This window comes from Pan troglodytes, chromosome 6, assembly GCF_028858775.2.
Source record: "Pan troglodytes isolate AG18354 chromosome 6, NHGRI_mPanTro3-v2.0_pri, whole genome shotgun sequence".
Taxonomy (NCBI): domain Eukaryota; kingdom Metazoa; phylum Chordata; class Mammalia; order Primates; family Hominidae; genus Pan; species Pan troglodytes.
Window position 1 is genome coordinate 149,274,836 of NC_072404.2, and position 26,962 is coordinate 149,301,797.

The 26,962-nt window shown below is 38.3% G+C and overlaps 1 protein-coding gene across 2 annotated transcripts in view; it reads left to right on the forward strand.

Moving 5' to 3' along the window:
• EXOC4 (exocyst complex component 4) overlaps positions 1-26,962 on the forward strand; it is an 806,860-nt gene that overhangs the window by 647,405 nt on the left and 132,493 nt on the right. For both annotated transcript variants that reach the window (XM_001139207.7, XM_063815016.1), the window contains exon 13: positions 10,813-10,968. In XM_001139207.7, coding sequence (XP_001139207.1) covers positions 10,813-10,968 — 156 coding nt within the window. The remainder of the gene's footprint in view (positions 1-10,812; positions 10,969-26,962) is intronic.

Here is a 26,962-nt window from a genome sequence, read left to right on the forward strand (position 1 = left end):
GGCACCCATTGCCGCCCCCGATCGGGCTAAAGGCTTGCCATTGCTCCTGCACAGATAAGTGTCCGGGTTCGTCCTAATCAAGCTGAACACTAGTCACTGGGTTCCACGGTTCTCTTCTGTGACCCATGGCTTCTAATAGAACTATTACACTCACCGCACAACCCAAGATTCCATTCCTTGGAATCTGTGAGGCCAAGAACCCCAGGTCAGAGAACACGAGGCTTGCCACCATCTTGGAAGCGGCCAGCCACCATCTTGGGAGCTCTGGGAGCAAGGACCCCCTGGTAACAAGAACGGCCAAGGGTGTATACCAGGGAAACCCTCTGCAAGCTCCAGCTTGTGATCTGTCTCTTGAAGCTATGTTATCTCCTAACACTGATATATATTCATTTCTATTAAACATTAAATAAGTACCAAAAACATTATAAAATATACACAATATCTGTTTCATAGAGGGCATTCAGCAAGTGAGCTTTTATTGTGTGCTCCTATAATTTATTATGTGTAACTTTTTGCTGGTATTTATTCCATTGTATTGTAATTTAGACTTTTAAAATATATTATTTCATTAGTTATTGGTTTAACGGTCTTTCTTTAAAAAAATATTGTTTTTCAATTGTAGCTTCACATCAAGGTTATTTGGGGAAACTTCAAAACATATATCCTGGGTTTTCCATACTAGGTCCACTGAGAGTTGGGCCCAGGCAAGTTTAGTTTAAAAATATCCTCAAAGTGATTCTCATGTGTTACTGGTTAGAAATCACTGATCTGGGCCAGGCAGGCAGGGTGGCTCACACCTGTAATCTCAGCACTTTGGGTGGCCTAGGTGGGTGGATCACCTGAGGTCAGGATTTCGAGACCAGCCTGGCCAACATGGTAAAACCCCGTCTCTACTAAATATACAAAAATTAGCTGGGCATGGTGGCAGGTTCCTGTAATCCCATCTACTCAGGAGGCTGAGGCAGGAGAATCGCTTGAACCTGGGAGGCAGAGGTTGCAGTGAGGACTCGGTCTGGAAAGAAAGAGAGAGAAGAAGGCGGAGGAGGAGGAAGAGGAGGAGAAGGAGAGAGAAAGAAGGAGGGGAAGGAGGGAGGGAGGGAGAAATCACTGCTCTGAACTCTTAGCTTCCAGAAGTTATTATGTCATTTTCCACACACCTGTCTGCAGTATCTTGCATGGTGTCTCTGTATAGGCCTTGCACTCTTGTTTTTTGATCAAGTGAATCCCTTCACGCATCCTTTCCAGTACATATCAGTTGCCCTTCTGGCCAAATACAGATGCTGCCCACCTAACCAGTTGTCCTACAAATTCTGTAGCAAGCAGCCAGTCCTCATTTCTCCTACCCACCTCACTCTACCATAATCAGATAGGAGTCTGTTGCAGTGACCTTGACACAAAGTAACAAGGACCTAGACTGGAAAGAAAATACTCAGTAAAGTATTAATACATAGTCTCTGTGCAAGGGACTTTATGGTCACAGCTCATCTAGTCAGTCGCAACAATTCTGTTGAATTAGATTCTCTGCCTTTCAGATGAAGAAACAGAGGTTCAGAAAAGTTAATAACGTGGCAAAGGCCACAGAGCATAAAGTGGTAGTGCACATGTGAAAAGCACTAGCTCTGTCTCAGTCTTCAGCCCAAAGGAGAGGCAATGGAATTAAAGAGGAAATAGGAAACCTGAAAAATGCTTCACATGCTTTAGAGAGACAGTGTAATAACTAGGAAAATAGACTGCAGAACAGCGGGTCTGGGTTCATTTCAGGTTCTACCTTGCTAGTTGGCTGAGCACCATCCAGATCCCAGCCTTCTGTGCCTCTGCATTTCGCCTATCAATGGAAGTAATAATAGTACCTACCACACAGGGTGGTTGTGGGATTAAAAGTTAATATATGCCAAATGCTCAGAAGAATGCATAGCTCATGGAAAAGGCTAAATTGTCAGCCAATACAATTATTTATTGTTGCTGCAATTGGTGTTTTGTATTATTGACTTTTAAATTAATTCATTGATGATATTATTGATATTCAATAATAAGACAGTACAAGAAAGTTTTTTTAATTTTTTTATTATCATACTTTAAGTTCTGGGCTACATGTTCAGAACATGCAAGTTTGTTACATCAGTATACACGTGCCGTGGTGGTTTGCTGCACGCATCATCCTGTCATCTACATTAGGTATTTCTCCTAATGCTATCCCTCCCCTAGCCCCCTAACCCCCGACAGGCCCCAGTGTGTCATGTTCCCCTCCGTGTGTCCATGTGTTCTCATTGTTCAACTCCCACTTATGAGTGAGAACATGCGGTGTGTGGTTCAGAAAGATATTTTTATGTCGTTTGTTATTTTCCTGGCGTTTTGTGCTTCAGTTATATCATTCATTTCTTCAATCTGTTACTCATTCAAAAATCATTTATTAAGCACTCTAGGAGCCAGCGTTATTCTAGGGCTAAAGGTGAAGAAGTGAATTGACTAGGTAAGGTCCTTGCTTTCATGGATTTTACACCTTAATGGAGGGAGCTAGATAATAATCAAGTGGAAATAAACAATAAATTTCTCATTAATAAGGATGATGTGATTAAAAAAAACAACAGGTTCAAGTGAGGAGAGTAGGTTCAGGGAAGACGTCGCAGAGGATGTGGCATTTGAGCTCAGTTCTAAAGGATGAGAAGGAGCCACGTGGAAATGTGGGAAAGAGCACTCCAGGTGGAGAAAGGAGCAAGTCCGAAGATGGGAACTAGCTTGAATTCAGGTTAGTGAGCAAAGAGAATGAATACTGAGTGACATTAGACAGGTAGAGGGGTCGGATCATTTGGGTCATTTCTGGCTGCACATGAGAATCACATGGGAGCTTAAAACATAGCCAGACTGAGCCCCACTTCAGACTGTGAAACTGATGTATTTTTAAAATGCTTCCCAGGTGTTTTCATGTGCAGTCAGGATTAAGAACCATTGATAAAGGATCTTGAGGCTAGAGAATTTGAATTTTATTCTCAGTTCAATGGGAAGACATGCAAGGTTTAAATAGGGAGTCATCTGATCTGAGATCTGCTTATAAAAATCTTAATGATATTCAAACACAGACTATATTTAAATTTGCTTTATTATAAGAAAAATCTGAACATTGATGGTTGAGACAGATTTTTTTTTTTTTTTTTTTTTGAGGAGTTTTGCTGTTGTTGCCCAGGCTGGAATGCAATGGCGTGACCTTGGCTCTCTGCAACCTCTGCCTCCCAGGTTCAAGCAATTCTCCTGCCTCAACCTCCCAAGTAACTGGGATCACAGGCATGTGCCACCACACTCAGCTAATTTTGTATTTTTAGTAGAGACAGGGTTTCGCCATGTTGGCCAGGCTGGTCTCAAACTCCTGACCTCAGGTGATCCACCCTTCTCGGCCTCCCAAAGTGCTGGGATTACAGGCGTCAACCACTGTGCCCAGCTGAGACAGATTTTATATGAATTCTTGGTCCACTTCCTGTGTTACAGTATAATTTTTTTCTTCTTGATCTTTTAAGTGTCAAACAGTTATGATCCTTCATATGAGAACTTGTCTATTTAAAGGTTGTTACTAAATTATCCCCAAGAGTTACCTTCTGTAAATTGTCATTCCAAAGCCTTTTTCCCTTGGTCCTCTTGGATGGTTTCTGTTTTCCATGGGCCTTCTCCAGAGTTATCAGAAGTTGTCATTCTCAGGTAGACATATACACTATCATAAAGCTATCTGACCAGCATTGAGTATGGTGTCAAAGATGTTCTGATGTTTCTTTCCTCTTTTCCCATGTATGTTGCTCCATCTTAACTGACTTTTTGGTTTTGTTTTTGTGTTTGTTTTGTTTTATTTGGCAGCATAATACTATTATCTTTGCATCCCTAATTGTCATTATCACTTGTGTTGCTGGACATTTCACTGCGGTTTCGTCTGCTGCAGGTCCAGTCATTCACAGTCTAAATTGGACGACGGCACTTTAATTTGGACCAGTCTTGTCCAAGGTTCATTTGTTGAGCTTGGCTCCTAGTTTTTGAAGTATCTTGAAAGATTCAGTCTGGGAAAGTACACATCATACCCTGGCTGTCACCAAACAATTGAATCCAATTAGCCCCACCTGCACCTTTTTGTTTACCTAATGAAAGACTCAGCACCCCAGCTGTGTCCAGGGATCATGCACACTCGCACTTCCCAACTGTTCCAGAGAGGAAGCGGTACACATCAGAGCCAGGCGACACCAGCAGATGTTTTCTGAGTGAAATTCACTCAGCTGTATCTCGAGGGTGGACCTTTCTCTTGGCAGCCTCATCACCTGTACCAAAAGGTACACCTATTTTCCTCTTCCTCTTGGGAACAGATACAAATAGTTACACAGTTGGCTCTGTCTGTGGCTCATTGAGCTGTGAATTAATGAGTACATTATGGTTCTGGTAGGGATGGTTAACCTTGCTTCTCCTATGGAATAATTTTTGGACATGTAGCTCTCCTTTTTTGAGGCTATTTGGATATGTCCTGGAATTCTGTAACCCACATGATCTGGTTTACCAGAAAATCAAAAACAAATAAATGCAATTAGTCAGGGTGGACTTGCCACTTGAGTAAAAAATTTTCTTTAGGGTAATTGTTTATTGCTGATCAATGCCAGTATTTCAAATTAGAATATTTGGAATTACTTTTGGGATTGGTGTTCATTCCAAATGTACTAACATATTTATTGTTGAGGGCAGTATGTTAGTAGCCTTTTCATTCATTTGGATGACTGTTTTTTAATAAAATGGGATCGATGCATATTAGAGATAATGTAATCTTGAATTACTGAATTAATCCAGTCCTTTAAAAATATGTAAGTAAATAATGTGGGTACCTTTAATGTCATCCAACCTAACCTAATTTTTTTATTTCAGCTAATGCTAAAATGGAAAATTCTAGCCCTTCAAAATGTACGATACCATCTCACACCTACAGATCCAACTATTTCCTGAACCTGAGGGCAGATATGGGCCAGCATGGATGGGCTGAAAGACGTAGATGCTGACAAAATGAGTTGGGCTTGGGCTTCTCGCTCTGTGGAACAGAATTTGACCTATAGTGTGGGTCTAAGAGGAATTGAACCACACAGCCAAGATTCTTTCTAGATATGAGTGGTGAAATCTCCCACAGCCAAGATTCTTTCTAGATATGAATGGTGAAATCTCCCACAGCCAAGATTCTTTCTAGATATGAATGGTGAAATGGAAATTTTATATAATTTCCACATGTCACAAAATATTGTTCTTTTAGTTTTTTAAAAACCATTTTAAAATGTCAACACCATTGTTAGCTTACAGGACATACAAAGACAGCTGATGGGTAGGTTTGGCCCACAGGTCATGGTTTGCCCACCCCATTGTATTAGACAGAGTGCTAATTGGGAAGTTATGGATAAGTGCAAAAGGAGGGGTTTTGTTTGTTTTGTTTCCAAAGGGAGAGATCATTGTAGGCTGACATAGTCAACAAATTCTTCACAGAGAAAGTGAGTTTTTGAGGAGACTTTCCAATAATAGGCCACCTAGGAATAAGTAGCGTAGAAGGGAAAGGCTTGTCAATAATCTCTCTTTGGTTCATTTGTTTTATGAGTCAGGACTATTTTACGTTGGGGTTTTTCAAAGAGGGACACACCTGTATTCATTACCTGATTTGTATTGAATCCAGAGAGGCATGGTGAAGGGCATGGCACAGAGTGATCTTTGATTTGGTTAAATACCAAATGACTTGACAGCTCATCAAAGTTATTTAGAGCAGAGAATAAAGCGGAAACCATTAAGATGCTTTTAGTGTAATAAGTTATCTAGACTTTTGAAATTGAAGAGGGCTTCTTTTTATCTCTACTTCAGTTCTTATATGCCTTCCAAATACCAGGTATTGTGCTAGGCACTAGGGACACAAAAACTAAGAAGAAATCAACTCTGTCCTCATAGAACTCATCATCCAGTATGGGATTCCAGCTTGCAAAAAAGTGTAGTAGGACCAGTTAAAATAGAGGTTGGCAAACGCAAAGGTTGTGGCCCTTGAGTGCACATTTAAATCACATGGGAAACTCCAAAAATTTCTGTTGCTTGGGTCCCACAGCCCAGAGATTGTGATTTACTTGGTCTTGGGTATGGCTTGGGCATCTGGTTTTTAAAATAGCTTCCCCAAGTGATTCTAATCTTTAGTCAAGGTTGAAAACCTCTGGTATAGGGGTGATGAGGCACAAAAAAAGAGGACTCAGATGTACCAAGGGGGGAGCTGGGGCAATGCTTGACAAGTAGAGGCAAACAAGGAGGATGAGAAAAAGGCTTTCTAGGCCAAGATGACACACAGAAGCAGGAAATAATAGATCCCATTTGGAAAACTTTGGAATACTCATCATGGGTAGTGTGTTCAACCAGCATGGGCAAGAGATTGGCTAGGAATCGTGAACAGACACAAAGGAGAAAAGGAATAGCAGGAGATAAAGCTGAAAAGATAGATGTTCATGCCTTGCTAAGTCTAGCCTTGGTCTTACCTGGAATTAGAAGTCACTGAAGACTTGTAGGAAGGGTTATAACATGATTGGATTTGTAGTTTAGAAAAATGACTCTTCTGACTGATGTGGTGAGTTGAACTGATGGTCTTGTAGCTGCAGGCAAGAAGCCCAGTTACAAGGTTATTGCCAAGTCCAGGTGAAAAAAGATGAGGGTTTAAATATAGGTTAATAGCAGTGAACCTGGACAGGAAATGACAGATTTGTTAAGATATTAAGGAGGTAGAATTGGCAGGATGTGGTGACTGGGTAATTAGGATGACTCTGCATTCCTGAGTTGAATAACAGGATGGCTTGAATAGGGAACATTAGATGCTCAGTGGTAGAGAGAGAGAGAGAGAGAGAGAGAGAGAGAGAGAGAAGTAGTTAGTAAATTGAGTTCCTCTTGACTCATTTTAACTTGAAATGCAGATGGAACTTTCAAGTAGAGTTCTACAGTAAGCCTTTGGATATGCAGACTGGAAACTTAGAAGAGAGGGCTGCCCTAGAGATAATAATTTCAGAGTCATCAGAATATAGATGGTTCAAATTGGGCAAGAAGATGAGACTGCCCAAGTCAGCAATGCAGAATTCTGTGGAACACAGCATTTAAAGTATGGATGGAGAAAAAGAGCCATCAGTTTGGCTAAGAAAGGTTAGGATGGTAGGTAAAGAACGTGATGCGGAAAGCAAAAGAATAGTATTTCAAGAAGAGAGTAATCAAAAGTGTTGGATGCTTTAGAATAGTCAAAGAGTGCAAAGAATAAAATAAAAAGTGCTCTTGGGTTGGTGGAGCGATTTCAGTGGAGTAATGGTTCTAGAACCCTGACTGCAGTTGATTTAAGACTGGATTTTGATTTCCTGTCAAAAGTTTGGTGCGAATAGATTTAAAAAGCCCTTTTCTTGTTTCTAACTTGTAGAAATTCTGGATAAAAAAATTATAACTTTAAAAGTATTTTAAATATGTAACCAAACTCAAAAGGATGAAAGAGAATTCTCCAGATGCCATGAATGAAAGAGGAATTAAAAGCCAGAAACAGACAAATGTGGAAGTTGAGTGGGCTACAGAGGTTTCAGGACCACATATAGAGGTCAAATAGAGGCTAGCATCTTGACATATTCCAGGCAGGGAGGGAGCTTTATCTGTGCAGAAGTTATGCAAAGAACTGTTTCATTCATATTTCTTAGTTCATTCATGAATGGAACCAAGAAAACTTGGGACTTAAGAAGGAGCTACCCAAGCTGGAGTAGAAAAGTAGCCCCTAAAAGAAATCAGAATCCCACACCTCATGTGATATGTGCAAGTAAGAACCTCAATTTGTACTACCTGCGTAGGGAGAAAAAGCCTTAAGCCAAAAATAAAAAATAAAAAATAAAGGAAAAAAAATTACAAACCTATTTGGAACCAGTGAAACTCATAGAACCCAGAAGAGGCAAATGCAGACTACGTAACAGTGATATCTTGAAAATTCTGGGCAAATGCAAGATTCCTACAGAGGATAAGTCCCATTGAAGTAGAGCTTCCAGAACAAAGTAGCAGACCACATGAGGAAATGCACCATCATGAGAAAAGAAGGCAAATGCAACAAACAGGACACTTGACATCTACAAGAACTACCAAAGAATATAAAGCCACTTCATAAAAGGAACTTAAAAATTGTGGATTTCTAAAACGTTCAAGGAGATAAAGAAAAGAACAGATTCCATGATACAAGAGCAGGACAGTTTGGGAGGGAAAAGCCAGTAGATTTGTAAAAGAGGCAAATAGAAAATCTAGAAATGAAAAATATAATAACTGCAAATTTTTCAAAAAGCAGTAGATGGGTTAAATCATAAAGTAGACCTTGGAGAGAGATTTCGTGAATGAGAGGTGAGACAGTGAAGTCAATTAGTGCAGGCTGCTCCTTTGATGATTGCCTTTGAAGGAGAGGGAGCAGCTTTGTTAGAGAGGAATGCAGGGAAGAGATTCATTCATTCATTCATTCATTCATTTTTAAAATAACAGAGGATTAGGGAATATATAGTGGAAAGAGTAAAAATACAGGAAAAAGGGGAGATAGGTCGGGGAGAAAAGATCCCCAAGAGCCTAACTAGAGGAATTACTGGAAATTAATGAGGATGAAACAGATTTGAACATATTTCTGTTGGGGGTAGGAGGTCAAATATTTGAAAGTATGTAATTAGATCCCTTCCTTCTCTGTCAGATAAGAAGGATATGGGGGGTAAGCAATGAGGAGTTACAGAAAGGGCAAATGTTTTTTAAAGAAATAGCTACTAAAATAAATGGGGAGATGAGCCTGATCAGAGACAGGTATAAAGAATGTCAGAGAACATTGAGGGGTACACCTGCAACAGAGTCTCTTATCGGAGGTGGTACCATGCTATAAGATTGCACCTAGCAATGCAAGTATAAGATTGTAAAAGTTAGATTGTTGGATTACTCCATAAATATTGCAGAAAAGATGCAAGGAAATAACAAAAGAGGGAATAGAAAATAGTAGTTAGAAAGTAATATGAGAGATTGGAGGGAAGAAGTTTCTGTAATCCAATTTTTGTGTCTCTGACCATGGTTACTATGAGAAAACATTTGCTTATAGTGAATTAGAAGAATTCTAGAATCTGTTTTCCTCCTGCCTCACCTCATTTCCCATGCAAGTGTGCCTTGAGCTCAAAACTTTAGAAGAATAAGAGAGCAAATAAATAGCTCTCTTATTTATTCTAGTTTATTTTAAAAGAACCAGGGTAATATTGTTCCCTACAACAGTGGTCCCCAACCTTTTTGGCACCAGGGACTGGGGTGATGTTTGGGGTGAGGAAAAGGGGATGGGATGGTTTCAGGATGTAACTGTTCCACCTCAGATCATAAGACATTAGTTAGTTTCTCGTAAGGAGCATGTGATCTAGATCCCTCGCATGCGTGGTTCACAATAGAATTTGCGCTCCTGTGAGACTCTAATGCTACCGCTGATCTGGCAGGAGGTAGAGCTCAGGTAGTAACGCTCACTGGCCTGCTGCTCACCTCCTGCTGTGCCGCCTAGTTCCTAACAGGCCATGGACCAGGACCAGTCCGTGGCCCAGGGGTTGGGGACCCCTGCCCTACAACATGAAACTATGTTACCTTAAGTCAGTCTGTCATGAATCAAGGTTTGTAGGCTTCAACTTTTTGTTTTTGTTTTGTAGAGAAGGTCAATCTGTGTTGCCCAGGCCAGTCTTGAACTCCTGGCCTCAAGCAATCCTCCTGCCTCAGTCTGCCAAAGTGCTGCAGTCATAGATGTGAACCACTGCATCTGGCCTAGGCTCCATCTTCTTTTGTCTACAAACATTAATTGTCTGTTGGGTCAAGGAGGTATCATACATACATGCCATATATATTGTTTATTTGCAAGTGCATAATGCCCCCCAGAGTGACCCCTGTACCAAAAGAGATTCCTGCCTATGATGGGGGCAATCTCCTGGAGTCTTGGTCAGCCCCAGAGGAGAAGCCAGCTAATTGGTACTCCTTTCATAAATAAATGTCATTTCTGTCACCTAGTATTGCTGACGAGGATATTTAGATCGTTGAAATTAGTTATAGTGACACATGTTGAACCGAAAGAAAAGCTTTTTAATTAAGTCGAAATTGAACATTTAAGATGAATTTACAGGTAGCATTCTGGTAAGAGCAGTGTTAATAGCTAACCCATGGGCCCTATTAAAAGACTTGAAGCCTGTCAGCTCTAGGTCACTAGTCAGAGCCCACTGGAGATGGCAGTAATCAAAGGCTTTTTCTGCCTGACAGCTGGGGCTGAGGGTTTCTTAATGATAGTATATTGGCTGTGAAGAGAGGGATGTTCATAATTCAAGCAATACCCTCAACTAGAACTAATTGATAGTTTAAACCAAGAAGTCCAGACTACAACCTTTTGTAACACTTCCGTCACCTTTCAGGTACTAGTTATGTTGTCACTTAATAGCATTCTTTTACATGGTTATCACACTTTTTATTCAACATTTTCTTAAAAGGTCCACCCCAAAACATACCATACGCTTTTATTTATCCTAAGGGATCAAATATGGTAAGAGGAGCTAATTAGTTTTTTCAACTGTCACGATTACTCAACAACTAAGAAACTAAGAATGAAATCTAGAAATGTTGTTTCCCAGTAATGTGACCTATTAATGGGTATCATGGACTCCAACTTAGATAATGGATTATGTTCAAAGGAGAGATGAGTGTGATTTCTTTTTTCCTGCAGCAAAGGTAGTTGAAAATGCTAACTGAATACCAGGCATCATGCTACAGTGTCTCTTTTCTATTGGCTGTGTTTAGGGGTATTGTCCAGTCAGAAGAAAAACTTGTCATCAGTGCATCCTGGGCAAAAGATGATGATATCAGCAGACTCTTGAAATCTCTACCAAACTGGATGAATATGGCTCAACCCAAACAGCTGAGGCCAAAAAGAGAGGAGGAAGAAGATTTCATAAGGTAAAAGGTCCATTTTCTAAGTTGTCCTAAACATAGGGAGGAAGCACATCTGTTTAGCTAATATTTTCTTACATGAAATTTAGGCAAATTCTAAAAATCAAGCAGCAATTACTTGAACTTAGTAAAATATGTTTTCCTCCTGTCTCACCTCATTTCCCATGCAAGTGTGCCTTGAGCTCAAAACTTTAGAAGGAAAAAAATTAATGTGAGTCAAATTTGGAACATTGCTAAATTGGATTAAAATATCTTTTTTTTTTTTTTTTTTGAGACAGAGTCTCGCTCTGTCTCCCAGGCTGGAGTGCAGTGGCGCAATCTCGGCTCACTGCAAACTCCACCTCCTGGGTTCACGCCATTCTCCTGCCTCAGCCTCCCAAGTAGCTGGGACTACAGGTGCCCACCACCACGCCCGGCTAATTTTTTGTATTTTTAGTAGAGACGGGGTTTCACCGTGTTAGCCAGGATGGTCTCGATCTCCTGACCTCATGACCCACCTGCCTCGGCCTCCCAAAGTGCTGGGATTACAGGCATGAGCCACCACACCCGGCCTAAAATATCTTTTAATTTATAGGTTCTTCTTTCCTCTTAGAGGAAAAATAGAATTCATTGATTCATTCACTCAGCAAAGTTGTTTATAGCCCCCATATGGGCCATACCCTTTCAAACATGAGAGTAAGATAAATTTCTGTCCATACAGAATATGTTTCTGTCCATACAGAATATGTTATGATTGTTCTTAACATGTTCTCCAGTCCATAGAACTGTCAGTTGGACTTTCTGGAAAATACAAATGTGCTTCCTGTGTGTGTGTTCACATACATTGTATTATCCGTGATTGTTTTCTATGTTTTAACAAAAGTAGAGTCTTTCTTTTAACTTTATCACTCAACATTTGCCTTTGTTCAATTTAAATTATTTACTTAGCCATGAAAGTGTGGCCTAATTTGATGAAGCTACTCATTTCCATATGGCTGGCTTGCCACAGTGAAACATTTTCACCTCTGTCACTTTAGAGCTATGTAAAGTAGAAAAACAATGGTGGTAATACTTTGTCACATCAAAGTTAGGATTAATATTATCTTCTTTTGCCTAAGTGAATGAATAAGTGGTAAAAATAAAATAAAAGCATTTTAAAGAAACAAAGACTAGAAGAGGAATAAAAGGAATAAGGGCCCATGTTTTCATTCATCACAGAACTGTGTTCTTATCTCTCTCAAATTGTGCAACTGTAGACAAATCTTTTACTGCTCACAAAGTTAACCTATAATCATACACTACAGTGCCATATTTTTATGAACTTTTTATTATGAAAATTTTCTGTAGCATCATGTTAAACTTTCTCAAAACCATGATTCTTGAAAGTGCATGTGTAATTTAACCTAAATTCTTCCTGTTTATGTTTTTCTTCCTTATTATTCACAGTATCTGAAAGAAACTTGTTAGCTAGTTAATTATATAAGAAAACTGTCTCTCTCCCCACCTTTATTTTTTGAAGGAGCAATTCTAGGTTTACAGAAAAACTTGAACAAAAATACAGAGTTGCCATAGATCCCCTTACACCTCCCCCAACCATTTCCTCTGTTTTTAACATCTTGCATTCATGTGGTGTATTTGTTATAATTGATGAGCTAATACTGATACAATATTAATGACTAAAGTCTGTAGTTTACATTAAGGATCACTCTTCATATTCTAAATATATGGGTTTTGACACATGTGTAAGGAATATATCCACCATTATAGTATTATGCAGAATAATAATTTTGCTGCCCTAAAAACTTCCTGTGTTCCTCCTATTCATCCCTCCCTCCCTCAACAGCCTGAACCCCTGGCAACCACTGATCTTTTTATTGTCTCCATAGTTTCGTCTTTTGCAGAATGTTATATAGTTGAAATCATACAGTATGTTTCCTCTTGAGAATGACTTATTTTGCTTAGCAGTGTGCATTTAAGTTTCCTCCATGGTTTTTTTTTTTTTTTTTGTGGTATTATTGCTCATTTCTTTTTTATCTCTGAATTATGTTCCATTTCATAGGTGTACCACTCTATTCACTCATCTATTGAAAGATATCTTAGTTGCTTTCAAGTTTTGGCAGTTATGAACAAAGGTGCTGTAAATAATTTGTGTGCTGGTTTTTATGTGGATGCAGGTTTTTAACTCATTTGAGTAAATACCAAAGAATGTGATTGCTGGATCATAAGGGCAAAATATGTTTAGTTGTATAAGAAACTGCCAAAATGTATTCCAAAGTGGTTGTATCATTTCACATTCCTACCAGCAAGGAACAAGAGCTCCTGTTTCTCCACATTCTTGCCAACATTTGATGCTGTCAGTGTTTTGGATTTTAGCCACTTATGAATGTGTAGAGATATCTCATTGTATTAATTTGCAATTTCCTAATGACATGTGATGTTGAACATCTTTTCATATGCTATTTGCTGTCTCTATATCTTTGGTGAAGTGTTTATTCAAATCTTTTGCCTACATTTTAATTGGGTTATGGGTGTTCTTGTTCAGTTTTAAGAGTTATATGTATATTTTGGGTAGCAGTCCTTCATCTGATAAGTATTTTGCAAAGATTTTCTCCCAGCCTGTAGTTTGTCTTTTCATTCTCTTCACGATGTCTTTTGCAGAGAAGTTTTAATTAAGTCCAACATATTTTTGTGCTTTTCTGTCTTCTCTTGTTTTAATTATTTTGTATGGTTCCGTTTTTTCTTGTCTTTTACCATATTAGTTATACTTCTTTTTTTTACATCTTGCATTCATCGTATACATTTATAACTAATCCAAGTCTGCTTTCAATGACACTATACCACTACACAGGCAGTGTAAGTACCTTATGACAGAGTATTCCCAATTCTTCCTCCCTATCCTTTGTAACATTGCTGTCATTGATTTCATTTATCCATACGCTAGAATCATTGACTACAATGTTATTGTTATTATTTTGAACAAACTGTTGGATCAAGTAAGAATTAGAAAAGGTTTATTTTTACCTTTGTTTATTCCTTCCCTAATGCTCTTCCTTTCTCAGTGTAGATCCACGTTTCTGATCTGTATCATTTTTCTTCTCTCTGAAGAACTTCTTTTGACACGTCTTGCAAGACAGATCTACTGGCAGCAAATTCCTTCAGTTCTTATTTGTCTGAGAAAGTGTTTATTTTTTCTTCACTTAAAGGATAATTTCACTAGGTACAGAAATCTAGACTGATGTATTAGTCAAGGTTTTGCAGAGAAACAGACCTAATAGGATGGAGGGAGGGATAGACAGATAGATTAATTGACTGATTATAGGAATTGGCTCATTAAATTATGAGGCCAAGAACATCCACCATCCACCATTTGCAAGCTGCAGAACAAGGAAAGTCAGTGGTGTAATTTATTCCAAGTCCAAAGCCCTGAGAACAGGGTTAGAGGGTGGGGCTAGTGTAAGTCATGGAGTCTGAAGGCCTGAGAACCAGGAGCTTCAGTGTCTGAGGACAAGAGAAAATGGATGTCCTGCTCTAGCATACAGAGAATGAATTCACCCATCTCCACCTTTCTGTTCTATTCAGGCCCTCAATGGATTGGATGATACCCATCCATGTTGGTGAGGGAGGATCTTCTTTACTAAGTCTACTGATTAAAATGCTAATGTCTTCTAGAAACACCCTCACAGACACACCAGAAATGTTATACCAGTTATCTGAGCATCTCTTAGCCCAGTCAAGCTGACATATAAAATTAAACATCACAACTGAGGATTGTTTTTTTTTTTTCTTTTAACAACTAAATATTTTACTCCACTCTCTTCTTGTCTGCATGATTTCTGAAGAGAAGTCTGATATAATTCTTATCCTTGTTCCTCTATAGGATTTTTTTTCCTCTGGTTTCTTTAAAGTTTTTTTTTGTCTTTGATTTTGTATACTTTGAATATGATATACCTAGGTGTAGAATTTATGGTGTGTATCCTGCTTGGTGTTTTCTGAGCCTCCCAGATCTGTAGTTAGGTATCTCTAATTGATTTGGAGTAATTTTCAGTTACTATTGCTTCAAATATTTATTCTGTTGCTTTTTCTCTTTCTTCTCCTTCCGATATTCCCATTATGCATATGTTATACCTTCTTAAACTGTCGTATAGTTCTTGGATTGTATGTTTTTTAACTATCTCAGAGTTCTTAGATATTCTGTTGTTTTATTCTCCTTTTCTCTTTCTGGTTCAGTTTTGAAAGTTTCTATTGACATTTCTTCAGTGTCTCCAGTTTTTTCCTTGGCCATATCCAGTCTATTGCTGAGCCCATCAGAGGCATTCTTCATTTTTGTTACAGTGTTTTTTATTTCTAACATTTGCTCTTGATTCTTTCTTAGAGTTTTCATCTCTTCTTACATTACCTGTAGGTTGCTTTTTATTGGATATCTATTTATTATATATACATACTTTTAATGAAGCATAATAAATATATGAGAATATGCACATATCAAAGTCACAACTGTGCCAATTTTTACACTGTTCACTTTTGTAAACAATACTCAGATCAAGAAACAGAACATTAGCAATAAGAACATAGCAACAAAGTGCCTTCTCATCCTCCTTCTTTCTAGTTACTGCCTGCGTCTTCAAAAGTTACCCTTGCTGACTTGTAACTACTAGACTAGTTTAATCTATTTTTGGACCTTATATAAATGGAATCATGCAATTATATATATATATTTATTTTATGACTGGCTTCTTATTTTCCACATTATGTGAGCAAGATTCATCCATATTGCTGTATATAGGTTCTCACTACTCCATAATCTATATTGTATTTCATTATGTTACTACAACAAGGTTTTTAAAAAATTTATACATGGCCAGGCGCGGTGGCTCATGCCTGTAATCCCAGCACTTTGGGAGACTGAGACGGGTGGATCACGAGGTCAGGAGATCGAGACCATCCTGGCTAACACGGTGAAACCCCGTCTCTACTAAAAATACAAAAAAATTAGCCGGGTGTGGTGGCAGGTGCCTGTAGTCCCAGCTACTTAGGAGGCTGAGGCAGGAGAATGGTGTGAACCCAAGAGGCGGAGCTTGCAGTGAGCCGAGATCGCACCACTGCACTCAAGCCTGGGCGACAGAGCGAGACTCTGTCTCAAAAAAAAAAAAAAAATTATACATGTGTGTTTCTATGTGTGTGTGTGTATGTGTGTACATGTAATTGTGTATTCATACAGTCATCATTCTGATGGGCACTTGGAACTATTTCATATAGTGCTATTGTGAATATCCTGGGTTTTTTTTGATAACCATATATGTGCATTTTGGTTGGGTATATCCTGGGAGTAGAATTTCTGGGTAATACAGTATGCATATGTTGAGTGTTAGTATACACTGCCAAATAATTTTCCAAAGTGGTGGTAAGAGTTTACACTTTTTTTTTTTTTTTGAGACAGAGTTTCGCCCTTCTCCCAGGCTGTAGCGTAGTGGTGCAATCTCAGCCCACTGCAACTGCCGCCTTCTGGTTTCAAGAGATTCTCCTGCCTCAGCCTCCCAAGTAGCTGGGATTACAGGCACCCACCACAACTCCTGGCTGATTTTTGTATTTTTAGTAGAGACAGGGTTTCACCATATTGGCCAGGCTAGTCTCGAACCGTGTGATCCACCCACCTCGGCCTCCCATATAGTGTTGTATGAGAGTTCTAGTTGCCCCATATCTCACCAGCACTTATTTTTTTATTTTAGCCAGCCCCGTAGGTTTGTAAGGGTATCTCTTTATCATTTAATATGCATTTATCTCTTGAACAATGAACTTGAATTCTTTTTTATGCACACTTACGTATTGGCCATTTGAATATCCTCTTTTGTAACATATTTGTTCAAATCTATTGCCCATTTTAATTAGCTTGTCTGTCTTTAGCGATTTTTAAGAGTTCTTTGCATATCTGGATGTAACATCTTCAGATAGACCAACAGATCTTCTCCCGCTGTACAGGCCACCTTTTTTACTGTCTTAATGGTGTCTTTTACTAAACAGACTTTTTAAAGTTTTAATAAATTTAATTTGTTATTATTTATGGACAAGACATTTTGAATCCTATTTAAGAAATCTATGATTTACCAAAGTCACAGAGATGTTTTCTTCTAAAACCTTTATTGTGCTGAATATATTTTCCCCCTGCATCTGATATAAATGATAAGCTTTTACATTTTTATTTCCTCTACCTGTTCTCTTCCCTTCATTTACATCATGTTGTCATGACTATAGCATAGAGAGTAACTTGAGGGTTTTTTTTTTCTATCAAGACACGTAAAGAATGATTGAGAGATCCATTGGTTAGAGCCCTGAGTAGAAATAATTAAACTGACCTTAGGATAAAGGTCAGGCCACAAGGCTCCACTCTTTCACAGTATTACCATAATATTTTCCCACTGCCAGATTTTGAAGATGCCTGGGTGAACATGTCCCCACTCGTTCTCCGTAAGCATACTCATCTAACTACAGCTGTCAACCTTAATAGTTGCACTACAAGCAGTTTCTAGAAGAAAAATTATTTTTTCCCAACTTTACAGATTATTTTAAATGACTAAATATCTTTTTCTTCTTGTTCCTCAGCTTATTTTTGCGTAACTCCTTAATTGTATTTTATGCTTGACAATGGGATTTTCCATCAGCCTTATTAGGTATCTTCAATAGCTTAAATTGAAGGGAATGCTTTCTAGCCTCATTCCAGAAAAGAGAATACTGATCCAAAGAAATGAATTTTTACCCTTCATGCTTCTGATTTAAAAAAGCTAGAATCAAGGTCCTGGCTTTCTTTATTCTTATTTTGCTCACTGAGTTGTATCACTTTCTATCTTAAATTTGAAGGCAAAACAAATTAAATGTATATTTCTTAATACATGAAGCAAAGTGTAATCTTAAGTGTTTAACTAAATGTAATGTTATATCTCATTATATACCATCCCAGATCAAAATATACAATTTTTCTAGTATCCTGAAAAGTCCTGCTCTCAAAGTAACCACTATTCTCACTTTCATCCCATAGTTTAGATTTACTTGTCTTTGAATTTTATATAAATTTAATCATAGCATCCAATTTATTTTGTTCAACATTATGCCTAAAGGATTTATCCATGTTTTTGCACGTAGAGATGGCTTGAAAAACAAACTATATTTGCCTTAACAAAAGAAAAGTAACTTTTAGGTCTATTTGGTATATGATTGACTCTTTCCTTTTAACCTGTCACATTCCTATCCCAATTAGAAGTTGAAAGCAAAGTTAAGTAGAAGAGGACACTCTTCATTGATATTCCAATGTGGTAGACTTGACAGAGTGCCTTGATTTAGCACTTTAGAGTACCATAGAATATGGCATGAGCCAAAAAGACTGAAAAGTCACAATCTCCCCCTATAATTAGTTTTTAAAGCTCAGAGGGCTGCTTGGCACATAGATGAATATAGACTCCATTGCCCTTTGCATTGAATAAAGGTTATGTTCCCTTCATTACTAAATGAGGCTCTTTTCTATTCTTGTTTTTTAACTAAAAAATAAAATGTATTATTTCCAGGCTTAACTTTGAATGGAGAGAGGAAAAATAGGTCAAGCAAGGGCTTTCATAGAAAAAAGAAAAATAGCAAATATCCTTTTATTCCCAAAGAAGCTGAAAGCAGGCTTTCTAGCCCATTGTCTTTGCACCTGCCATATATATGTATATATTTATCCTTTTGAGATCAATGATTATCTGCTGATAAAAGGCATTCCTGCTTTCTGGAGATGTAATTAACAGAAGGGATAAGGTGTTGGGGAAGCAAAGAGGACAGGGAAGGAGCTAGGGAGGCCATGTGTATTAGAAAAACAGCCCCCACCCCAAATGGTTACCCTCATTTCATTCATACCCTGAATGAAAGAAGAAGAATCAGTTCTCTAGAGCCGGGTTTGAAAATTCTTAAGTGGATAGGTGTGATTGGTAGGACCTGGAGCAGAATTTTCAGGTGATAAAGGTCAAGCAATATATAAAACCTACAGATTAGTCTTGAAAGATGCACAATAAAGAATTAAGATTGTGCCTATAATCCCAGCACTTTGGGAAGCCGAGGCGAGTGGATCACAAGGTCAGGAGTTCGAGACCAGCCTGACCAACATGGTGAAACCCCGTCTCTACTAAAATAGAAAAAAAAATTAGCCGGGCATGGTTATACGTGCCTGTAATCCCAGCTACTCAGGAGGCTGAGGCAGGAGAATTGCTTGAACCCAGGAGGCGGAAGTTGCAGTGAGCCGAGATTGCACCACTGCACACCTGCCTAGGCAACAGAGCAAGACTCCGTCTCAAAAAAAAAAAAAGAAGAAAAGAACTAAGATCATGCAGTTTATTCCAGCAGTCACAGCGATAAGAGTGGTCAGTGCCTGGCACAGTACAGCAGCAGTACGAATTTTCAGGAATTATTATTCCTACTCAACATATGAGGAAACTGAGGTGCAGAGGAAGTAAATGACTTCCCCAAGTTCACACAGCCACTAAGTGACAGGGCTAGAATTTGACTCTAGGTAATTGACTCTGACTTCCAGAGCCACCACACTATGCTGACCAGCCTGAAAATGGATCAGGAATTTGTGAATTTTGACATTTGAATTATTCCTTTATTTTCATTGATCATCATAATCTTGACTGATATTTGAGTCATTTTATGCTAATGTCACAGACATTTATCATATAAGCATTTTGACTCTAGATTTTGTAATCATTGGTATTCATTATATTATACCTGATGTATTATATTGTTACAGGTTCTCTCCTTTCCAATAACAGGTTGTTAAACAGAATATCCAGCTATACTTGGAGGAAAAATAATCTATTGAATATAGGTGCTTTAAAACTGCTTGTCTTATTTTCCTCTGATTTATATGTTTGACTAATCAATGCAAAGAAAAAATAATAATCGTTGTTGAAGATGGGGGAATGAAACATAAAAATGATATAAAATAAACTACATAGATTTTGGGTAGAGGGTGATGCAGTCCTGAATCAGGAAGAGAGACTAAAGGACATTTTGTAGCTATTTTTATTTATTGAGTTATTTAGAAAATAACTTTTTTATTTTATCTGGAGAATCAAATGAGTGGTATGTTTACTATGACTACCTTTTGTGGTTTTATGAAATTAGGAAGTCAACATGATTAACAGCAAAATATTCATTTCCAGCAAGCCAGATGGTTGATCTTAAGTTATTATTTGGCACGAGTCATATATTAAATGTTCAGTGAAAAAGGAATAAAAGCAGAAAGCAGGTTTGCACTTTTACTTTTCTTCTGTGGAATCCTCTTAGTATGCTAAGAGGTCCTCATACCATAGGTCCTCAGTAAATGTTGAATGAGTGAGAAGGATCAGCCACTCCTCAAATGAAAGGAATAAAATGTAAAAAAAAAAAAAAAAAAAAAATTGGGGAGGCCTCAGCCTTCAGTGAACTCTCTGAAAGTTACATGCATAGTAAGAAATTCCGTTTGGAAAGCCACTGGCCTACATTCTGGTCCTCAGCACCATCATTAACTAGTTGGTTTTGTTTTTGTCCTTAGTAAGTCTTTATACCTCTTCAATTTTTTCATCCAATTCAGATTAAACAATTCTAAGAGATGCAGAAATCTAGCAGAGCCAGGAATGTGTTTAGATGTGGAAATTATATGAATAAAGTAGAGCATAAATGATTTTCAGAAAAGTTCCTGTTGGAAATTTGAAAGATTCTCAACGTAATATAAGCAACAGCTGTTAAAAGTTTCCAGATAACTATAGCTATTGAAGAATCTTCAGATAAGTTTGAAGGAGTAAATGAAAGGGGCGAAGCAGGAAAAAAAGACTTTAGCTATCTTGAACAAAGTGTTCATATTTATGTTCATAAATTGGAGACATTTATTTCATTATCTCTGGATGCTTAATATAACTTTTAAAATATAATTATAAAAGGAAAGATAAATCAGAAAACATGAATATATTAAATAAGTGCAAGAGTAAAAAATGCTTTACTAAAATATTTTCTTTGCTGCAGTTAAATGAGATGAAGGTCATAGATGGATATAGAACGCTGCCAGGCAAGTCTGGATGAGAAGCTGACTTAAATCTCAAAACTAAACAAAAAAGACAGGTCATTAACTGGAGACTCAGCTGCAAACATATCAATTAATGTTCAAGATGATTGAATTAGGCATTTTGTTATTATATGAAAATGATACCATTCTTGTTAGCATAAGAGTGGCAGTAAATGGAAGAAAACAAAATTTAAAATCTCCGCTACACATCACATTAATGCTAGTGTATTTGGACAATTATTTGAGAATTATAATTATCTGTTAGTATCATTAAAGTGTCACTAATTTGTTTTCTAAATTTCATTTTTTATTTAATTTTAGATATAATTATTTAATTTTTTTCCATTAAGGTGGACATTTAATACCATTCCTCTTTCATTTGAGGCTTAATAAAAGAAAAAAATGCAATTCTTCCAAGGTAGTCCCACTTAGCCCTTGAGAAAGTCAGGCTGGCAGTGGTCACCTGTGCCATTGTGGTGGTGGGCAGGATGCCTGTGATCAAGCCTGGGTAGGTTGCACACAGAAGTGTTCCTGAGACAAGGGCAAGCGGTGAGACGCTCTAGTAGCACTGCCGAAAGCCCGTGCCTGCTGTAATCTTGGCCCCACTCTGTCTCTGCTGATGCCTGTTCTCTGCTGCAAGCTGAAATTCCCTGCCAGGGGGTGAAGGACCATTTGCCTCCTCACATCTGTCTTTCTCTCCCTGTTGAATTGTTTCCACTTCCTAGTCCACCATCCTCTTTCATACTCACCTTTGCCATCAAGATTCAGCTTAGGTATCAACTCCTCCAGCATCTCCTCCCAGAAACCCTCCTCCCGCTCCACACTCCACCCTGCTCCCCTCACTCACAGTCTGTGGGTGAGTCAAACCAGTAAGCAGACCCTTAATAGTGTGGTGAGTGCTACTGCTGGAGGGAAAAATATGGATAAACCTACACAGAAGAGGCCAGAGAACTAAAAAGCATTAGAAAGAGGAAGGGGATGGAATTGGAGCTCAGAGGAGGGGGTCCTCACCCATCCATCAAGCAAGAGGTCAGAAGACAGTGTCTAAAATTAACATCAACAAGTAGCCGTTTCAACAGATTCTTTAGAGAGATGGTGAAAAACTACTGGAAGAATTTAGAAACAGTAGTACCTTTTTTTTTTTTTTTTTTTTTTTTTTTGAGACGGAGTCTCCATCTGTCGCCCAGGCTGGAGTGCAGTGGCACCATCTCGGCTCACTGCAACCTCCACCTCCCGGGTTCAAGTGATTCTTCTGCCTCAGTCTCCCAAGTAGCTGGGACTACAGGCACGCACCGCCACACCCGGCTATTTTTTGTATTTTTAGTAGAGATGGGGTTTCACCGTATTGGCCAGGCTGGTCTTGAACTCCTGACCTCGTGATCTATCCGCCTTGGCCTCCCAACGTGCTGGTATTATAGGCATGAGCCACCACGCCCGGTTACAGTAGTACCTTTTTAGACAGTTATATATGGTTGTTTCTGGGGCACAAGACTGAGACTGGGGAGTGGTAGGACAGTGGGGTCACTACTGATTAGTGTAGGTTATTTAACCATGGGTAATTATTCCTTTGGTTTAGAATTGTTATTTGTTTTAAAAACAATTCTCCACACATCCTCAAACCCTGTGACTGCTCTGATAGTTACCTACTGCTCCCAAATACTCTGTCATTCTAACACTTCTATCCCAGAAAAAAAATGGATCATCTTAAGCCATTTTCACTTTTTTGCCAATTTTACACAAAGCGTTTACTCTTCTTTATAGTATCTCTGTTTTTTTACTTTCCAACTTTTATTTTAGATTCAGGGGTGTGTATGCAGGTTTGTTACATGGGTAAATTGCATGTCATCGGGATTTAGCCTACAGAATATTTTGTCACCCAGTTAAGAAACATAGTACCCGATGGGTAGTGTTTTGATTCTAACCCTCCTCCTACCCTTCACCCTCAAGTAGTCCCATGTCTATTGCTCCCTTCTTTGCATCAATGTGTATCTCATTTTGCCCCTGCCAAGGTTCACATCTCTCTCTTCCTTCCTCCTAAAACCCCCTCCCCTGCTCATTCCTCATCCCTTCTCTTCTCTATTCCAAGAGAAGAGAAACCTTACCTGACACCTCCTTGCTTTTGGCTGAGGTCAATTGTTTAATGTCTCTGCTCTGAACAGATTTCGATTCTTCAAGAGGAAATCATATGGCAATTTGAGAAATAACCAGGATAATCAATAAGCTGGTATACTCAGGGGAAGGAATTCAATGCTATATAAAGTATGGCTTTTAAACCTATACTCAGTAGTGGAAAAACCAGAGTATAATGTGTTCAACTTATAATAAGTGATTATTGGTTATTTTACTCCTATCACCTGGTAATCTATTTTGAAGTTCAGGAATTCTTTTTGGAAAGTTACTGTTATAATTATGCACTGTATCATGCATGTTATACAGTGACTCCTGGCAGAAAAACTGCATACCTACAGAAGTCCTAGCACCTAAAGAAAAAACATGAACCTAATTGTTTATACCTAGTGTTGCTTGACAATATCTATGAAGCAAAGTTAGTGGCCAAGCTTATTTGAGTGTCTTAGCTAAAGAAAGATGCATTCTTTTTCCAAACTCATAGAGCATTTCCATGCAATTGTGTTCCAAGTCTACATATCATAACTCTGAGCTGGTGCTGTCAGCATCAAAGTAACATGCTGCTTTGCAGTTAGCTTTTTGCTTAGTTTCTAGTATCAGTTTTCATGGAATTTTTTCATTGTCTTTACCCACTGATACATCAGTGTACTCTTCTGCTTGGTACCAAAAACGGGGATACAAAACGTGGAGAAACCCTGAGACTGAGCCTTGGGTTTCTGCCCTCTGTGCCACTAACTCCCCGTGTATCCCCTCCTCCTCTGCACCTCCAGCTCTTCCTCTGTAAACGACAACCTGTGAGTCTCCAACTTATTGGCTATTTTTTTCTTAAGTGATGTTTGTGTGTGTGTGTATGTGTTTATGTGTATTTATTTGTTTTAACTAGCCTATTAGGTCTTATTTAACATCCAGTAAAGCTCTGTTTTTAAGCCAGATATTTATGCTTCAGAGTAGGTTGGAACCCCTTGTGTAATCACCTAGTATATTTCTACCCATTTTGTGGAACTTTGAATATAATTGTACTATTTTTAGTTACTACTTCAGGTTCTAGTTTACATTTATGGCATTTTTTTTTTCAAGCATTCGTCATTTATTTGATGTCTCAGAAACACAACCTTCAATTGTAAAGCTGTTTTAAAAGAAAATTTGGTCAATTATTTGATAATTAACTATTTTCCAGTGAGGTTTCCAGAAAAACCTTGTCATACAACCAAAAGCTGCCTGTAATTGCTTTTGAAAGGATCAAGTTCTTAGATAAACTCAGGATTCAACACTGATATCAAAGGCATAAGGTTAATGACCAGGTTGCCTAGCCGGTTTTATTGTTCTAGAATTTAAGTGTTTAATGACAGACATCATATGAGTCACCCAATAGTGGCTCAATAAATACTTGTTGAATGAATGTATGTCTGTATTCATGTGCTACTTGATATATAAGTAATGGATTCAAATAAGAGAAAGGATAGTGTAGGAGGAATCTCAGAATATGGAGTACAAAGACTTAATTGTTTGCCCAAATTCTGAGCTGCAGTTTTATATTGGCAATTGAAAATTACTCAGAAATAAAAAAGTTAACTATTTAATATATAGAATATATTGTTAATAATATAGGCAAAAGAACAAAAGTTATGCTGCTAGGAAAGAAAAACTGTAACTTAAACTAAAAGTATAATTATAGAGAAATTTTAAAGAATTTCTTCTCATACACGTTATATAGAGCTGAGTCAAATAGGAACAGGTGTTTTCAAAACATAATAAATCTCTCATACTAATGCATTTGAACTGATCACACACCTTGACCTGTGATTAACATCTTGGCCTCTAATTGGAGAAGCTGTCCGAATCCTGGTGTTCTGCTACCAACCCAGCCTCCATAAGGGTGATGTGTTTGTGTCTTTCTTTTAGACTGGGAGCCTGCATGGTGGCAAAGCTGCCTTAGCAGAATGGTGTCTGCAATTTACTCTCTAGACCTTTGCCTCTGCCATAGCCTTGGTAACTCTAACCTTGCTTCTTCTAGAAGAGGCTAAATTATGCATAATAGTTTTTCTGTGCTCAGCCTTAAGAACACAGCACATAAACCACTCCAAAATACTTATACAAGGACAGAAAGATAGACTGACAGAAGAAACTATGCATTTATGCGTTCCTGGATTGAACATGTCAAAATGTAACTGACTGTCATTCTAAATTTTCTCTCTCCAGATCTGAAATTAAAATGGCAGAGACAGTTTGCGGGGATTCTGATTGCTTTCGTAATATTGCTTAAGTTTGTAATTGGTGCATTAACTTCTTATCGTACATGTTATATTTTGTGTAAAACCTTCATTTCCAGAAACAGCACGCTGGGAAGAAACTTAAAGAGCACTGTCAAGGGGTCTATGTGGAAGTGATTCCCAGGAGCTCACCATCTTAGGAACTATTTTGGACAGGAGTAGGAGAGATACTGATTTTGAAAAACCCAACAAAAAATTCTTTTTCTCACTTCTTATTTGTTCCCTGAGCTTAACTCTTTGTTGTTATTTTAGAAATTTGAAAAATAGTAAACCCACAGAAAAGTTAACAGTGCAGTGAATGCATATGTACCATATACTGACTGAGATTTCCTGACCACTGACATCTTGCTATACTCACTCTATACTATCTCCAAATATATACACACATTTCCTTGCCAAACCATTCAAAAGTAGGCCACAGACATAATGGCCTCTATTCTTAAACTCTTTAGCATGCATTTCCCAAGAAGAAAGACATTCTCTTATGTACCCATATCATTACCATATGTGTTAGTTTTATGTTGCGGCCTTGTAACCAATTACCACTGTTGTCAATAGTCTTGGCCATTTGAGTCTGTCCTGACCTTTCCCCTGCTCTGTTCTTTATCACAGGGGAACTGACTTTGCAGGCAGCATTTCCTAGGCTCTTAGGGCAGTTATCTCAGGTCTGGGCTCAGCAATAGGAAGTGGTGATGAAAGATTTGGGGAACAGGACCAGGAGAGAGAGAGAGAGAGAGAGAGAGAGTGTATAAATAAAATGTGATCAGATACAGCACAGGTCTGCAGACCAATCCCTGAAACCTTTTGTAATGTTTCGTTCATAATTGCATCAGGTCTGCTGAAAGCGCAGATTTTTTTTTTTCTTTTTTGCTTTCCTTTCAGTAGCTAACAGAATTCTTTAAAGACTAAATGGAGACAATTTTGAGCATCTTTGGCAAAATTTCCTTAAATGAATTCTTGTCAGATAGACCTTTTTAAAGATTGTAATTGTGTGGTAAAATTAAGTTAAATAGGTTTAACACTCCTGGCAAAATTACCTTAAATGAATTCTTGTCAGATAGAGCTCTTCAAAGATTATAAATAATTATGTGGTAAAAATTAGGCTTAACAGGTTTAACATTCTTCTTTAGTTTCATAGGCTTCTATGTGAGCCTGTTGGCCAACTGATTTGGAAGGCAAGTCCTCAGATGGGATCCAGTACCCAAAACATTCATGTTTTGAGTTCTGATTTCTGCTCCTGGCTGTGTCAGATCATCTTTGAGCAATTGCTGAATGCCTGTTACCTCTGAGTTTCTGTTACTTCACCTTCTGAAGACAATGTTAATTTGCTGCCTGTTTCACTCAAAAATACATAGTGTCTTCATTAAATAATGTGTTATCATAATAAGCAGAAGATGAAGGGTACATAAAAATTCAGGCCTAGGAAGCGGAAATAATACTGTCCAGTTGCCAGGCAGCAGCCATTCTGGCTGCGAGGTCTTCTGCAGGGGACAAGTGACTGTGTCTTCCGCAAGCCTGGAGCCACCAGTCCAGACCAGCTTCAGGCCAGTGCGCCCATTGC